This window comes from Nannospalax galili, unplaced genomic scaffold (assembly GCF_000622305.1).
Source record: "Nannospalax galili isolate Female #2095 unplaced genomic scaffold, S.galili_v1.0 scaffold18, whole genome shotgun sequence".
NCBI lineage: Eukaryota > Metazoa > Chordata > Mammalia > Rodentia > Spalacidae > Nannospalax > Nannospalax galili.
Genome location: NW_008346548.1, coordinates 7043770 through 7061433, shown reverse-complemented (window position 1 = coordinate 7061433; position 17664 = coordinate 7043770). Strand labels below are relative to the sequence as shown.

The 17664-nt window shown below is 36.6% G+C and overlaps 1 protein-coding gene across 3 annotated transcripts in view; it reads left to right on the top strand.

Annotated features, from left to right (window-relative positions):
* The window catches only part of Gsk3b (glycogen synthase kinase 3 beta), a 197566-nt gene that overhangs the window by 148557 nt on the left and 31345 nt on the right, over positions 1-17664 (top strand). For 2 of the 3 annotated variants that reach the window (XM_008842902.3, XM_029568233.1), the window contains exons 8-9: positions 2352-2447; positions 14919-14957. In XM_008842902.3, the coding sequence (XP_008841124.1) occupies positions 2352-2447; positions 14919-14957 (135 nt within the window). The remainder of the gene's footprint in view (positions 1-2351; positions 2448-14918; positions 14958-17664) is intronic. The other variant, XM_008842903.2, reaches the window with a different exon arrangement.

Here is a 17664-nt window from a genome sequence, read left to right as displayed (position 1 = left end):
GTGTACTAGGACTAGGACCAAATATTTTCTGAGCAAGCTTTTATTTATGATTGTTTTTGTGCTGTAGCATCAGAACTGAAGAGTGACAGTGAGGGTAGCTCAGAAGCCTAGAATATACAAGCCCTGAATATTTACTCTCTGACCTGTAAGCAGAAGATCTCCCATCTAGCTTTCATTTTCTAAAAGTTATGGCTTTCTGTAATCCTTCATGATCAAGTCTTAGAAATAGGCATTTTAAAAGTTGTTCCCTAATGTTTCGTTTAATTGGTTTATTGTTAAAAAGCACCAACATAAATAATTGCCTAGTAAGATCTTGGTTTTAATATTTTAAAAAAATAATAAAAGGAATAGAAAAATTATTTTAGTTCAACCTTTAGCAAGAAAAATTAGATATAGAACATTCTGTGATGTTAGGATGTCAAGGTCTGGAGCTATAAACAAAGTGTTCTGACCGATTTCTTTATTTGCTTAATTGCTTTTTAAAATAATTGATGATATTTAAGGACAGTTCATTTGTAAGTTAGTAATTAAAGCTGCTTAAAAGTTACAAGTGCATGTTTTGAAGGTAAAAAAATAATCCAGAGCACTTAAATTCTGACCACCAGTTATAACTAAAAAAACCTTTTTTAATATTACTGTCAGTCTGGTTTTCTCCCATTGTTACAAAAGCATTTCTATGTACAGGCACTATACTAAAGGGGGCTCGTTGACATGTAAAAATGAGTAAATTCAAAGTCAATTGTATATGGGGGTTTGGGTTGAGATTGGGTCTCCTTTTTGCCCCAGCTAGTCAAAAAAAAAAAGGGAATGCCTCAGTTTGCAGTGAATCTTTATAGAACTACTCCAACTGACCTCTGAATATTCACTGGTTGTTACCACAAATTGAGTACTTAGCTGTGGTCGCCGGCTGTGGCTGCTCTCCTCTGGCTATGGCTGCTCTTCTGCTCTCAGTTCCTCCGATCAGTCGTCTGGTCCGGACCCCAGGGCTGGTGAGGAGACTGTGTCAGCGGAGCCGCATTCAGACAGAGGAGACCAGGTTCAGTGACACAGATCTGCTTTATTGCAGGAAGGCACAAGCTTATATAAGGATAGTGGTCCAATCACAGCACAGGAAGTAGGATACCTTATTAGCATAACAGGTTTAGGATCCTATCACGGTACAGCAAGTAGGATACCTTGATTCCAAGGGTGGTGATTAGGGAGTGGCGAGCTCTAGGCATCAGTCTCATGATCTGCCAATGGGAGCAAAATGTCACAAGGTGTTCCTTGTGGCTCCAGCAGTCGGGCGGTTACCTCAGGCCTTCTTTATGGCTGTCAATAAGACTTTCACCCTAGGCTCAAGCCTGTCTCCCACACTTAGCATTGTACTATTCTACTGTGCTACTGCCTTTGAATTGTAAATAGCTTAATACTTTATTTCCATAAACTTGTCTCAGCTGGGCAAGGTAGCGCAGGCGATTAATTCCCTCACTCTTTAGTGAGACCCTGCTGCAAAGAATGAATGGATGAATGAATAAAGATGAGTATCACTCTTCAAGAACCTCATTTTTAGTATTTAATGTTTCTTCCTTCTGTCTTGTGCAGCCTTCATTGCACCCAGTACTTAGTACAACTGTAAAGGCAACGAAGTGTTTAATATATTTTTGCCTTGTATTGTTATGTTTTTTAAAATAAACCATTACACGAGTTAATTGTAACAGGAAATCTTTCCCTTTATATTCTCTATAGATATTAATATATGTAGTCACTCAGTAAATAAATCAGTGATTGAGTGAAGTTAGTGTCTCCTGATTAGCATTTACTTTAGAAGCTTTGGCTGAACCTTTTTCAAGGAATAAAATAATCTTTTCCTTCATATGTGATTATTGCAAATAGATTGTTTTTCTAGATAGAACAGAACTGCCTAATTTTTACTTCGATTTTTAAAAAGTTTTGTTTGATTTTTATTTTATGTATTTATGCATCAAACCTAGGAGCTCACTTTTTTGGGAGAATGGGGGAAGGACCTGTTTGAAACTAGCCCACCGATGCCAGACTACTACACTATTAGGCTAACTTGAGTATTGCTTTTCCCTCTTCTGTAACTGCCCAAACCAGTGTTTAATGTTTTTAGTAATATCTTTATGATCCAAAATTTAACAGCATTTTCATAGACATCTGTCAATGGTAGTATAGCATGGTTCTATTGTCAGTTACAAACTAATAGGCTTCCAGAAATCTGTGCTATTTACTGAACTATATATTTCTCCTTGAAATTCTGTATTTCAGTAAAATCAGTGCATTAAGACGTAAAGAATGTATCTTGAATATTTAGAAAAAGTTGACAATAATCAATATGTTTCTTTATCTAGGTCCTGGGAACACCAACAAGGGAGCAAATCAGAGAAATGAACCCAAACTACACAGAATTCAAATTCCCGCAAATCAAGGCACATCCTTGGACAAAGGTGAGTCAAAATGAGTTTTTGAGAAAGCACGCCAACTAATAGTTAATGTCGAAATAGTTGAGTGGTTATATTTCAGTGTTCGTTGATTGCATAGTTTTGTTCCTATTGACTTCCTGTAGACAATTTCCAGCCTGGGCTTTCATTTGCAAGGTGAGAACAAAGTACCTAATTACTAGAATAACTGGACAGAATCTTACATATAAATTTTGAAAACCTGAATTTTAAAACTTAATTTCTTCAACTAGAGATACATACACACTTGAGTATCATGTAGTAAATAACACACCTTGTATTTTCTTTATTCTTCCAAACTATTTAAACAGACCTTTTATAGCTATTGTATATTTTTGTTGTTTATTGTCCATTAATAATTCAGAAACAGTATTTTAAAAAGCAGATATAATCTTGCTAGGTGTGTATTTTAAAAGTAATTGGTATGTTTATAGGATGTCATTAGCCATTAGAAAGACCTAATCAAGAGTTTTTTCATCTCAGTTTGCACTGTGAGATTAAGTAAGCAAAGCAGATAATAGAATATGTTAGTATTTTAGATAGAGTATGTGTATCTGTTTCATTTTACAGATTCAGAAACTGGACAAAGATATCAAGTGAGTTGTCCAGGTGACTGTGATGCTGCTAGTTTTAAGCTAGTGCTTGTTCATGTACACACGTGTGTGTTTAATGCTGGATCTTTCTAGTCATGCATATCCATGCATAGCAAAGCAGATAATAGAATATGTTAGTATTTTAGATAGAGTATGTGTATCTGTTTCATTTTACAGATTCAGAAACTGGACAAAGATCTCAAGTGAGTTGTCCAGGTGACTGTGATGCTGCTAGTTTTAAGCTAGTGCTTGTTCATGTACACACGTGTGTGTTTAATGCTGGATCTTTCTAGTCATGCATATCCATGCATCATTTATATATATATGTGTGTGTGTGTGTGTGTGTGTGTGTGTGTACTTTTGGATTCGAAATAGTCAACTTTTCAAGCAAGATTTTCTGTATTTAAAAATGCCCACATAACAATGTTTTATGCATTCATAGTCCAGTTTGTTATTATAAAACTTACAAGAGGTGAGACAATTTAATACTATAGATAAAATAATTTTTACTCCCCGAATCAAAACCAGCTTGCCTTTCTCTTTCTCCTCCCTCCTTTTCTCTTGCCCTCTCAATTATATGATGAGTCCAGGTATTTCTTTACTGTTCTCAGTCTCATTCCTCTTCTGAAAATTACTTCTTCCTGTTTTAAAGACATCAGTAATACGTTAGTGACAAAAACAATGGAGATTTGCATTCTCCATGAGACCAAAATGTTGACCCCTTCATTTTAAAGTGTATAGTAAACATTGTTTTTGATCTTTGTACTTAATGCTTATTAATATTTAGGATCTCATACGTGGCTCTAAATCTAGAGGATCCTCAGTGACTTATTTAGATTCAGAGGCCAAGTAGCAGTTTGAATCGATTAGAATTACCGCAAGTCAGTGTTACTATAACTGTTAGTGTTAGGATTGGAACTACCCTAAAAAGGAAATAAAAGAGCAGAAAATTCTGGGTATTAAAAACAGAGAAATGGGGCTGGAGGGATGGCTCAGCAGTTAAGAACACTGGTTTTTCTTGCAGAAGACCTGGGCTCAAATCCCAGCCCTCACTTGGCAGCTAACGACTGTCCGTAACTCCAGTTCCAGGGGATCCAATAGCCTCTTCTGTCCTCCGCAGGCATTGCATGACATGGGTGCACTTACCTACATGCAGGCAATACACGTATACACATAAAATAAAAATAATAAAGAAAATAAAAACATTAAAAAACAACAACAGAGAAAGGGGGCTAAAGAGTTGGCTGGTTGCTCTTGTAGAGGACCTGGTTTCAATTCCCACTACTCATATGTCTGTTAACCGACTATAACTCTAGTTCCAAGGGATCTTCTATACTCCGCGGGCATTGCATGGCATGGGTGCACTTATATACACTCATTCAGGCAATACACTCATGCACATAAAATAAAACATAATAATTAAAAAAATTTTAAAAACCAAATAGCCCAAAATACAGACTTATGTAAAAATGATTTATTTTCTTTGTTCTTCCTATCTATGTTTCTGTATTGCCTTTAATACTCCTTTTTATGAAGGAAGAAGAGGAAGTTCTTCTAAATATTCACCACGTATTATCCTTGATACAGAATTGATAAATACAGTGATAACAAGATTAATGTGCGTCGTATTTTGCACCCTCCCCTCCCTTTGAGTTGTCTCTACATTGGAAGCATTAGTCAGAATGAAATGTGAAAAATGACTATAAAATGTAGCCAGCAGAAAAATCTATGGTGAATTTGTTTGCCTTCTTCGATTCCACTGTTCCTATAATATCTCTAATACTTTTCAATTTTGAATAAGCTATATAAAGCCCTTTTGCTTAGGCCTCCATCTCTATACTCTGTGTGGAATAATGGCTCAATTTGCTTATCTTTTTTGTCCATTAAGATTAATGTGAACCCTTCAATTATATAATGTCTTTTGACAATTTGATTTTCCCTTTGAACAGATGTATTCTATAAAAAGTAAATTTGTGTTAGTTTCTCATTAGTATACAGAAATTCAAGTGATGCACAGACATTCCATGGTCCATACAGTCAGGTAGATGACCAGACTATGCTTATACTATTGTCAAAACTAAAATACAAAATTTAGGATTCCTAGACGTAGCACAGTTCCTTTGTCTTGCATCTTTCCATTCTGATAATTTACAGCAACTTGAGAAATGCTGCCTGGTGCTTGGTAGCCAGAGGGTACATATGTTGCTCTCTAAAAATAAATCTTGCTCTTTGGGTTTGGAAAGTTAGAGTCAGGAACCAGGAATGTCTTTCCTTTATTGTTGTCTTCCTTTAGAGTCCACCTCAGTTGTATTTCCTAAAACTATAAGAATGTGAACCCTGGTTTCTGCAGACTAATCTTAGTGTGCACTACACATTACCCTCAGTTCAGAATTGACAAATATATATATTGAAATTCATGCCATGGAATCATATTTAACAATCCCCATCCTCCTTTTAAAAAAAATCAGCATTCCCACAATGTGTCATTCTGTAGGATGTGTAACATTTTCAAAAAAGTGATCAGAAATAAAGATGAAGGGAGAGAAATGTCTTCCTCAGAAACAGTGAGCTAGGAAGGTGTAGGAAAGATAGAGGGAAAACAAAACACTGAAATGATGTCAGTGTCGAAGGAATCTTGATGATTAAGAATCTCTTCAAGCTGCCCTTGACTCTTATAAAATTGCCATGCAACCCAATTTGTTAATAAAACACTTGGGGTTTCTAAGTAGGAAAGGAAATAGAGACTTATGTTTTGAAACAGAACCTAGTAGCAGTGTCCTCTGCATTGGTATACGCTATATACTTCAAAGAAGAAATACCAGGTTGAAATCTACAAAAGATTGAGAATTAAATACAGAGGTTGGTTGGAAGAAGAAAAGAATTAAATTCTACATAGTATATGGAGGTATGGCTAAGGGTCTTTCATTAGATGGAAGTAGGATTTAAATACTCTTTGTTTCTTTAATGTTTTTATTTTATGAGATACTGATTATTTGCCATGACTTTTCTTCTGGTTCTTTTGAAAGTACAGCTATAATACTTAAAAATGATTATTTTATTGTAATTGTGAGTAGATGTGAACAATCTGATTTGTTCTCTTAATTTTGCCTCATTGTCCTGGCTTTTGTTTAGGCCATTGTGATAAAGACTTGTGAAACAACCTCCTACCTCCTTACTGATTTCCCTCCCTCAGTTTCACATCATTTTTAATCCATCCTTATTCCTGTCAAAATTAGCTTCCTTAGTTCTTCTCTGATCCCTTATCGCCTTAAGTGTTCAGCATGAATGAATATTATGACAAGAGTCCTGATTTATGCCTACCCATTGTTTTTTGGTTTTTTGTTTGTTTGGATTTTTTTTTTTTTTTTTTTTTTTTTTTTTTTTTTTTTGGTATTTTTTGAGACAGGGTCTCCCTGTAGCCCTAGCAGGCCTGGAACTCTTTATGTAGACCATATTGGCCTCAAACTCAGAGATCTGCCTGCCACCCTGCCCAGCCTTATGCCTATCCATTGTGATTATTAAATGCTTATTCCTTTATTCTCAGAACAGTCCCAGTTTGGGATGGCAAATTATTCAATCACATTGTTCCTGACTCCCCCCCAATGTGTGTGTGTATTTCTTATCTTACTCCAGCACCCCCCCCCCACCTAGTTGCTTGAATTGTCTATTTTCCAATTCTTCAACTTCCTCCTCTTCTCTTCTCTTCTCTTCTCTTCTCTTCTCTTCTCTTCTCTTCTCTTCTCTTCTCTTCTCTTCTCTCTTCTCTCTTCTACTTGATTCTTCAAGAATTTCATACAATGTGTTTTTCGTTGTTACTATTTTGCTTCAGGTTTTGTTTTGGTTTTTTTGTTCATCTTTTTGAGACAGGGTCTTCCTGTAGCCCCAGCTGGCCTACAACTCACTTTGTAGACCAGGCTGGCTTAGAACTCAGAGAGATTCCCCCTGCCTCTGCTTCCCGAGTTCTGGGACTAAAGATGTGCACCACCATGCCCGGCTGTTGTTTTGTTTTTGAGACAGGTCTCTGTGGAGACCAGGCTCAGGCTGGCCTTGATCTCAGAGACAGTTGCCTGCTTGCCTGTGCCTCTGGAGTGCTGGGACTAAAGGCATGCACCACTACCTCCGGCGTCATACAATGTATTTTGATCATATTCAGACACCCTTATATATTTCCACCTTCCCACTTATGTCCTCTATTATTTTGCCTATTGAGTCTAATCAGTGCTCCCCAAATGGTTTTGTGTATGGGTCTATCCCTTGGAGCCTGTTCAACTTACCAGGCTTCACACCCTCAAACAAAATTGACTCTCCTCACAGCAGCTATCAGTTGTCAGTAGATCCTCAGTTAGGGTGGGAACTTCTTCCCTATCTTCCCCCTCTGTCCTAGTTTGTTTCTTCATTGCTGTGACAAATACTCTGACCAATACCAACTTGGGGAGGAAAGGGTTTATTCAGCTTACATCTCCCAGGTCACAGTTCATCAGGGAGCCCAAGGTAGGAACTCAGGACAGGAACCTGGAGGCAGGAGCTGGAGCACAAGCCGTGGAGGAACGCTGCTTACTGGCTTTGCTCCCCTGGCCCCTGCTCAGCCTGCTTTCTTATGCAACACAGGCCCACCTGCCCAGGGGTGGCACCACCCACAGTGGGCTGGGCCCTCCCACATCACTCATCAAGAAGATGCCCCTCAGACATGGCCACAGGCCAGACCAATAGAGGTAATTCCCCAATTGAGGCTCCCTCAACCCAGGTGTGTCAAGTTGACACTAAAGCTATCCAGCACACCCTCCATATTGGGTTTTTGTCTGGCTTGGGCTTGCACAGGTCTTACACATGCTGTCACAAGCACTGAGTTCATATGTGCAACACCCTGTGGTGTCCAGACAGTACAGTTTCTTGTGTTCACCCACTACCTCTGGCTCTTTCACCTCCTCTTCCACCATGATCCCCTGAGCTGTGGGAGGAGACAGTATGATGTAGGTGTCCCATATAGGACTGAGCACTCCATAGTCTCTCGCTTTTCATATGTTGACCAACTGTGGCTCTCTACTGTAAGAAAGTTCTCTTCTGAGAGTTAAGAGATGCATTAATCTATAGATATAATAATAAATCATTAAAAGTCATTTTAATACTATCTATTAAAATGGATGTGGTGATACATGTCTTTAATCCCCGTACTCCTGAAGCAGAAATAGGTGGATCACTATGAGATCAAGGCCAGCCTGGGATGGTCTACATAGTGAATTCCAGAGCAGCCGGGGCTACAGTGACTCACTATATGCACGCACGCACGCACACATGCACGATGAGTAGTCTATTTAGCAGAATAATAGTAACAGGTTCTCTCCTATGACCTGTCTAGCTACAGGTTCTTAGCCCTGACAGGTGTGTGCTTCATCTTGCGAAATGGGCCTTAAATCCAATCTGAAAGAGGTTGGTTACTTACATACATTTGTGCCAGTATAGCACCTGTGGGCATGTTGTGGCAGGAGGCATTATATATAGTAGCTTGCAGTGTTCACAGTTGGGCTTCACAAGCTGGGTAAAGTTGATGATTACATTTCTCTTTCAATAGCACACATAGTGCTTTCTAGTACTGGGAAAGCGAGGCATTTGAGATGAAGCTTTGAGGTCAGTGCCAGCTTGATTTCTCCTTGTCCTATGACTGTATGTAGTATCTTCAGCAGTAGGGTCTAACCATCAAATTCTATTGGGTAACCAAAAGCAGTGGCAATAGCCAGTGTTGTTTGATGGTCTATTGGGCCTCCCTTGTCAACATCTCCAAAAGAGGGAGTTCATTCTTGATGTTGATTTTATTTTCCTAGCCTGTGCCCTCTGGTAGAGCCATTGAACCCCCATTATGGGTAAACTACATTTAAGCCCCCTTTTAGGAAGTTTTAAATGGGGCAGGGAATGGGAGGGTAGGGCAGAGGAAGGGATAAGGGGAGGGTTAACTAACACTAAAGGCTTTTTGAAAAGGTCCTAGGGAAACTACTGTAGACGCTTCCTCCATCTTTAAATGTATTTTGTTAGACTGGGCATGGTGGTACATGCTTTTAATCCCAGCACTCTACTCTGGAGGTAGAGGCTGACAGATCTCTGTGAGATGGAAACCAGCCTGGTCTACATAGTGAATTTCAGGCCAGCTGAAGCTACAGGTAGACCCTGTCTCAAAAAGTCCCTCTCCATGTATATACATACATACATTCATACATACATACATACACATGTATATATGGCAACATATTTGAAGTTTAGTTTATCGATAAGGTAGATTGAGGGCTGGAGAGTTGGCTCAGCAGTTAAGAGCACTGGCTGCTCTTTCAGAGGACACAGGTTAGGTTCCCAGCATCTACATGGTGGCTAACAGTCATCCATAACTCCAATTCCAAGGGATCTGATGCCCTTTTCTGACCTCTTTGGGCATTGCACTTATATGCATGCAGGCAATACACTCATATACATAAATTTTTTTTAAAAAGCTAGATTGGGGATTTTGAGTAAGATTATATTATACTAGTCATGACCTTCTCTGCCCCTCCCCCAATTTTGAGTAGATGATTTTACAGCCTTTTGTTTAAATTTCTGTCAGATAAATACTCCTCCTTTACTCTCAGTGAATAATCCTGTAAGGTCAGCTAAGTAATGCAGACATCTGTATAGTACAAAGTTGTGGAAGTCATAAGTGATTTAACTGATTTGTGGAAGAAAGCAAAGTAGATCCCAAGGAGCTTAACATCTTATTAGGCTACTTAATATATTAATTATGTATGGGAGTGCTGTGTTGCTCAGCTTGTACCTGACTTTGAAGGGACCATGCAGCCGTGCTTTCTGATTTAATCAAACTGTTTCCTAGCTTCCAAAAGAATCTATATTTATTTCTACCTCTTGCTGTTATCTTTCCCTCTTCACATCCCATGCAGAATGCTCTTTCTTTTCTTGTCTGGAAATATTAATCAAAGTCTCTGGTCTCCCTTCTCCTAGGAAGTTATTTTCTCATACATATCATATAACTCCTATAATACCTATTATTATGTCATGGTATATATATATTATAGTAGTTTCTAATTTGTGTTTCATCAATAACATAGATATATGTATGACTTCAAAATGTTGAGGGGTGGCAAAATGGCTCAGTGGGTAAAGGCATTTGCCGTCAAGACTGATGACTTGAGTTTCATCCCTGGAATACACATGGTGAAAGGAGAAAAACAACTCTGCAGGTTGTCTCTAACCTCTGTACACTCTTATGTATACACACACTAAATAGATAATGAATGTAAAAAATTTTTTCTCAAAATGTTTGTTGCTAAGTTTTTGACATATGATAGTTTAATACTTAACAACTAAGTGTGCATATAGTTTATATGGGGCCAGAGGTCATTAGGTAAATATCCCAGAAAATGCCATCTACCAAAGCCCATCATTGCATAGTTGATTTGTTAAAAAATGCTTCAATGTGGATGAATACTAGTATTTCCATCTAGGTAACAGGGTAAGCAGAAAATTGAGTTCCGAGGCCATTTTGGCTATCAAAGGAATCAATTTACAGTGAACAAATTAATTTATTCTCTATGTTTAAAGCTAAACCAAAACTTAATTTTATTTCTTTAGGACTCTTTTAGCCAGGTGTAGTGGTGCATGCCTTTAATCCCAGCAGAGGCAGGGGGAATCTCTGTGAGTTCAAGGCCAGTCTGGTCTAGGTAATGAGTTCCAGGCCAGCTGGGGCTATAGGGAAACTTTGTCTCAAGAAGTAAAGGAAAAGGACTCTTGATAATCATAATTTTTCCCCAACCCTTTCAGTATACAGTTTTTCAGAACTTGACGAGTTTATTCATTTCAGCTATTATTTAGCACATTTTTGAAAAGGATTTCAGAAAGGCCTAGAAAGCAGAAGACAGAAATTACTGTCAAGCTCTTCTTGCATGCCCATTCAATCTTCTTTTTCGGCTTATTTTCCATACTCATTACTTTCATGTGGATTCTATAAAATATAAAACCATATTCGGGATTTGTATTGGTTCCTAAGATTGCCACTGATCTATTTTATGACTTGTGATAAATCATATTTTAATGTAAAATACTAACACTCGGCCCTGAACTCGTGAATACACAAAAGGTGTTTTCTACTGAAATTTCTACCTACATCTTTATTAGTGCTCAGATAATTCCTCTTCTGACATTCATTCTCTTATGTAAGTAGACTTCCTTATTTTCCTCTTTCCTAGGCTGTATATTTCTATTTACTTTCTGAAAACTATACACATTAAAAATCTAGCTCCTAACACTAGGAATGTGACTCAATACAGTGCTTGTCTAGCATGTGCAAGGCTCCAGGTTTTATCCATAATATCCCCACCACCACCACGCATGCACACAAGTTCCCAGAGTGGTTAATCTTCATGTGGGAGGAATATGAGAAAACAGTATAACAAAAATCATTTATGGAGAACAGAGGATGGGATTAGGCGTAGATTGGAGAAGGCAACCATCTATTTTTAGCTTATTTTTGTTCTTTAAATGCTACATGTTCTTTATTGGCAATGTTGTGCTGGGTACCATAAAAGATACAAAGATATAAAATATGTAGTCTTTCTCTTTGAAGAGCATAATTTAAGCAAGTATTTAGTATAAATTAATGCACTTAGGTGTTCAAAGCTGTTCATGTCTTGTGGGTGTCACAAGACAGACCTTTAGTGAAAAAAATGGTTAAAAGAAATCTCCCTAAAGATGATAGAGGACCAGGGCTGTTGAAGGAGAATTAAGATTTGCTTAAGTGGAATGAATAATATGGTTCTGAGAGGGAAGGCACTTGCTGCCAAGCTTGATGACCTGAATTTGATTCCTGGAACCCAAATGGAAGGAGAAAACTGATTCCCATTAGTAGTCCTCTGACCCCCAAGCATGTACCCTCCCCCTCACAGTTTTTTAAAAAGTTTATAAAGAGTTGCTTAGGTATAGAAAAGGCTAGGAGTTGTAACAATGGACAAATATCTTAAGATGAGGTGATGTGGATAAAAAGGAAATACCCATTCTTAGGAAGGCCAGCTTGATTGCAATAACTATTTTATGGATGAAAGGTTAAACCAAGTAAGTGATCATTTGGTAAGTCATGCTAATGTGTAGGCTTGTAGTATTGTTTTATCAGTGATGTTGTTAGAGGGAAGAATTACATTGTGTAGTTAATTGTTAATATCTACAAATAATTCTTATTCTTAGCTGTCATACAACTCAAGAAAACTCAGTCTTTTAATTAATACAACTGAAACATTAAATGCTAGCTATTTTAATCATGATTTCAAAAAGGATCTTTTGTGTTTCTTGTGTTCAGCCTTCTTTATCTGAATTTTCTAACCTTCAAATACTAGAGAAATGTGTGTTAGTAGGCTTTACTATGTTCAGTTTGTATATCTACCCCATTAAGTGATAACTTCAAACTTCGTTCATGGATTCTCTGCAAATTTTCAGTAGCTGCTGGAAATACTCTTTAATAGTAGTAAAGTACATTGAACCTTATGTTTCAGTGTTTCATTACATCAGTGTATAAGAGCACGCAAAACACTAGTAAAGAATATTTTTAAAATAATGAACCACTTAATTACTAAGTTATACTTAAAAATCATTTGGATAGACTTGTTTTCTTTTCTTAGTTAATTCATATAAGTAACTATTCAACAGATCAATGATAGTGTCTCACTGTTACCTGTATTTAGATGACTTGAGAGCCAGTATTATTTTTAGTACTCATGCTTTATCAGTTTTTAAAACTTGGAGATTATATTTTGTATTTGAACAGAAAATTGTGTTTCTTAGGCTAAAAACTAGTGGGGAGTGGCTATCTAGAGCAACCACAGCACTTGTACTTTGTTCTATTTAATTACTACTGTCCGTAATCATAAAAGGTTGGCATTTTTACACCTTTGGATGGCTGCATAATACAGTAGAGTTGGTGAGAACTGACACAGTGAGAAATGGCTTAACCACAGGCCTTGATATGGTCTGTGTAATTGTTCATAAATAGCCTTTTGAAGGGCTTGTGATTCAGTTATAGCACTTAGCCCAGGTTTTATTCTGACAGCCAGTATCTGTTCTCAGGCTATATACAAGGGGAAAATGGTCTCTCTCTTTTTCAGAATTATCCAAATGCAAATTTATGCTATGTAGTTCTTCATTTGTTCAGTACCACAGAGACTTTTGGGGTGGGGAGATGAATTTTTATGTTAGCTTTTTTTCCCCCCCTATGGACTAGTGTTTGTGATGAGTGTGTGTTTGAATATAAGAAAATTTGTTGCTGCATAGGTGAGGTAGTATTTGACTCACTTAAAAGTTCATGTCAGTGTTTTGGTTCTTTCGGTTTTTGTTTTTGCTTTCTTTCTTTTCTTTTTTGTTTCCTTTTCTCTTGCTTTTTTTTCTTTTTTGCTTTGTTTTCATTTTATTTATTTTTTTTATTAATTTTCTTTTTAGCTTTTAAAGGGGTGTCTGTGGCCTTGCTACATACTTGGCTGGCCATATTTAGTCTGCTCACTAATTATTAGTTGGCCCAGTTGAATCTTACTTTGTTCTGTCAGTTCTTTTAGTATGGTTTTCTATTTTTTTGTCCACCTGGTTGTGTTTTCAGAGTTTTTCATTCTGATGGGCCGGATTTTAATCCATGTACTAAATTTTAGTCTGCAGACTAAAAGTAATCCGCGGATTATTTATTTTTGCAAAATATTTAATTCCCCCACTGGAAACTATCCTAAAAGAATATTACATTCTCTCAGCTTAGCCAAGGGAGTTCTCAGCTACTGGTGAGTTCTGCCTTTTTTGTGTTCTCAATGCCTAGACATAATAGATCCTGCTCCTCCCTTGCATATCTGGCTCCGTTGTGCCTAGGTGTTGGTATACATAACTCTGCATGTCACCTATGACTGTGACTGTCCCTTAGTTGTTTTGTTTATTGTATAAATTTTTGTTTAGCTTTTGGTGGGTGAATTGGGCATATTTGCAGATGTAACTGTGTTGAATTTGTAGTGCTCAAAGATAAAGGATTTTTTTTTTCCAGTGAGTTTTTTCATAGAGGAAAGAATGCTCTATATTTATTTTTCCTAAGTCATGGGTGCAAGGGTATAAGGAGGTAAAGCCCACAATAGAAAAAAGTAAGTTTATACCCGCACTCCTGAGGTGATATGTCAATTTCCTGAGAGTCCTAAGTTAATGAGAATGTCAGTAAATAAATATCTTTTAGCAGGGAAGTCAATCCAGAAAAGGAGAATAATCCGCGGTGGCCTGACCCTCCCTTAGCTCACACAAATTAAAATATCTGGCTTGAAATTTATAGTAATATAAATTAAATATACTCAATACTTTCCTGTCATCACCAGTAATTTAGCCCCCCAAAATGTTTATACTGTGTAACTGGGACAGATTGTGAAATTTAGCATATTGGGAATTTACATGTATCAAAGCAGGCCAATATGCCCCTCCATCCATGTCTGTGGACAATAAACCCAGGTCATAGAAGACCACTTTACTTTGGGAACTTTACTTCTAGATTTCATTTTGATTTTAACTTTTTTTGGTTTTGTATTTTTTTAATAAACACACTGGCATTGGAACCTAATAAAACTGAAATGTTTCTTTACTGTGCCTCACCATTGCACAAATCAAAAAAAATTTTTTTTGGCATAACACTTGTGGTAAAATAATTTTTAAAAATTTGGACTTGCTACTGTGGAAACTGATGTTTAAAGTTTATAACTGTATAAACATTTTCTATGTCCCCCTACACCATGGATTTCTTATAACATTGGATATATTTTTCCTTGCTGGACTATTCTCTTTTGCATTGACTTCCCCTGTTTGGATTATTTCACTGCATTATCACCTTTAGGATTCGTCAGGAACAGGACATTTCACCCCAGGAGTTCGGGTATGTACTTAAAAAAATTTTTTTTTTTTTAAATTTCAGGTCAGTTCTATATAACACTTGGGAAAATTTTTATTGGAAAGGCTAAGTAGTTGTTCATTCTTCGTATGTGCTAATAAAACAGTATAGGAAGTTGATTTCTGTTTTCATTCATTATATGGTATAGGTTTTCTTATGGTATATTTACTATTCTAGGTAACCCATTGACATCTAGATTGAAGTTTAGGACTTGAGGGTTTTCAAATTATACTTAAAAGAACAAGTATAGGTCAGGATCCATGAAGCCAAAAGTTGTGAATGTTATTTCGGTTTGTAAGGAAAGATGTGGAAGCAGAAGCTGTTGCACTAGAAGCCACATTTCAGTAGCTGTTGATTTCCTTTTCTTTAGAAGAGGTAGTTCCTAGTTTGGACTCTACATTTTGTAAATTGCTGCTACCACACTCCATATTTTCAGAAATCTGAACTCTGGAAGATACTGGTTTTTGACCCTACATAGTTTTATACTTAACCTTTATCCATAGAGGCTTTTCTCATCAAGAATTTCTCAAAAGAGTTTAAACTTGGGGCTGGAGAGATGACTCGGCAGTTAAGAATACTGGTTGTTCTTGCAGAAGACCTGGATTCAAATCCCAGCACCCACATGGCAGCTAACTACTGTCTGTAACTCCAGTCCCAGGGGATCTGACAGCAACAACACAGGTGCACTTACTTACATGCAGGCAATACACACATACACATAAAATAAAAATAATAAATAATTTTTTTTTAAAGTTGAAAAAAAGTTTAAAGTAACAGTGGCTACTATTTTTAGAGGCAGGTTAAATCTTTATTTTAATGAAGGCTTTGGAGATGAATTTTTAACTCTCTGGTTCCATGAGTTAGAATTTCTTCATGAAATAAGCTAATATATATGCCTGATTGCCTTTAGCCAGCAAAATAAAAAGAGATTCAAGGGATGAATTTTTAAAATACAATCCAACAACTCTAGTTTATTAAGACTATTAACACACAATCTTCATTAATATAATACAAATTTTAAATTTTAAAATAACTTGCTATGTCCCCTGTATTTGAATTTTGTATTTGAGTTATTTTTACTTTAAGTGCTATTTTTAATTCTACTTACCTGACACAATTATCTATACAAAGTCTTTTGGGGTTAGCTAGCAAATAAATCCATATATTGTCAAGCAGGTACAAACTATGCCAGTAATGTTTCATATTTTTATGGTGAAATTTCTATTTTCTTTCTGCATCCTGGATTTGATTGTGGAATTTGGGAATAAGGAAGAGAGTGATAACCGAAACTGGTGGAGAATTTAAACATTTTAAAATAATATAGCAACTCTAAGATTTCCTTGCTAAGGCAAATCATAGTACTCAAAAGTATAAAGACAAGTCAGTTTTGACCTTGCAAAGGGCTTTCTAAAATAGCCAATGTATTGACCGAGACTTGAAATAAATTCCTAAGATTCTATTCAAACCAATTTCTCAGGAAAAATAATCTTTTTCAATAATAAACTATTTTTAAAAGTGAGTAAAGCACTCTCAATTTCCAGTATTTTTAGGAAAGTGCTCATAATAAGTCCACTGAATAGCTAATGAACTCTATAGTGGTAATGTCTCCTGTCTTCAATCTAAGTGATAAGAACCATTCTCATTTGGAATCCTTAACCTCCCAGAGTCTTTCCTGCCCAATTGCTGTTTGCATGCTCTTTCTGTCCATCTTCATACCTTTTACCTTTTTTTCTTTGGATTGTATGTTTTTAACATCATGAAATATGTTTTTTCTTTCATTTCAAAATTTGTTTTCTTCCTTTCTGTTTTTAACCCCTGACTGGCTATAATTTAGAATAAAGTATATTTTCATAGTTATATGTACTGATTCATTTGAAAACACAGATAAGCATACCTGTTCCTTAAAGCAAATTAGTTTAATTATATATTGCTTGGGTATAGCCTTCAGTTGACCTGTGAATTGATGACTCTTAATGAAAAAATATATTCTTGCCAAAAATATATTCTTGCCTGGCATGGTGGCACATGCCTTTAATCCCAGCACTCGGGAGGCAGAGGCAGGTGGATCTCTGTCAGTTCAAGGCTAGCCTGGTCTACAGAGAGTTCCAGGCCAGCTGGGACTAAAGGGAGACCCTATCTCAAAAATACCCCCCAAAATTATTATTCTCTCCCCATTTAAAAACTCTAAAATATGCATTGAAATGCATTCACATAAGAATGAACTGGCCATCTACTTAAGATAGTAATGCCAGATATTTCAACAGTCTACATAAGAATTTCTTCCAATAATAAGAGATAATACCAAATCATTAGCATTTTTACAACTAGGATAATGGTTTTTCTCTCTTTTTAAAAAAGCTAATTGGCAGATTTGAAGACTGCCATCCATTATTAACAGTTGTTCTGCTAAAAATACTATAGAAACAATCTTTTATTTACTGCCACAGCAGTAAAAAACTTTAATTTTTTTTATATTCTTCAGTTGTGCTTAACTCTAAAATTCAGCCTTTCTGTGTCTGTCATAGTTTATATGCATGCTTGATTATACTGCTTTACGATGAACATATGTAGATTTTTCTCTGGGTTTTCTCACATAGTCTCTGCTTAGCAGCTCACTCCATTGTGGTAAGTCATATGCAGTTAACTTTCATTTTAGAACATGTAACTGTTTATATGGTGGGAGTTAATACAG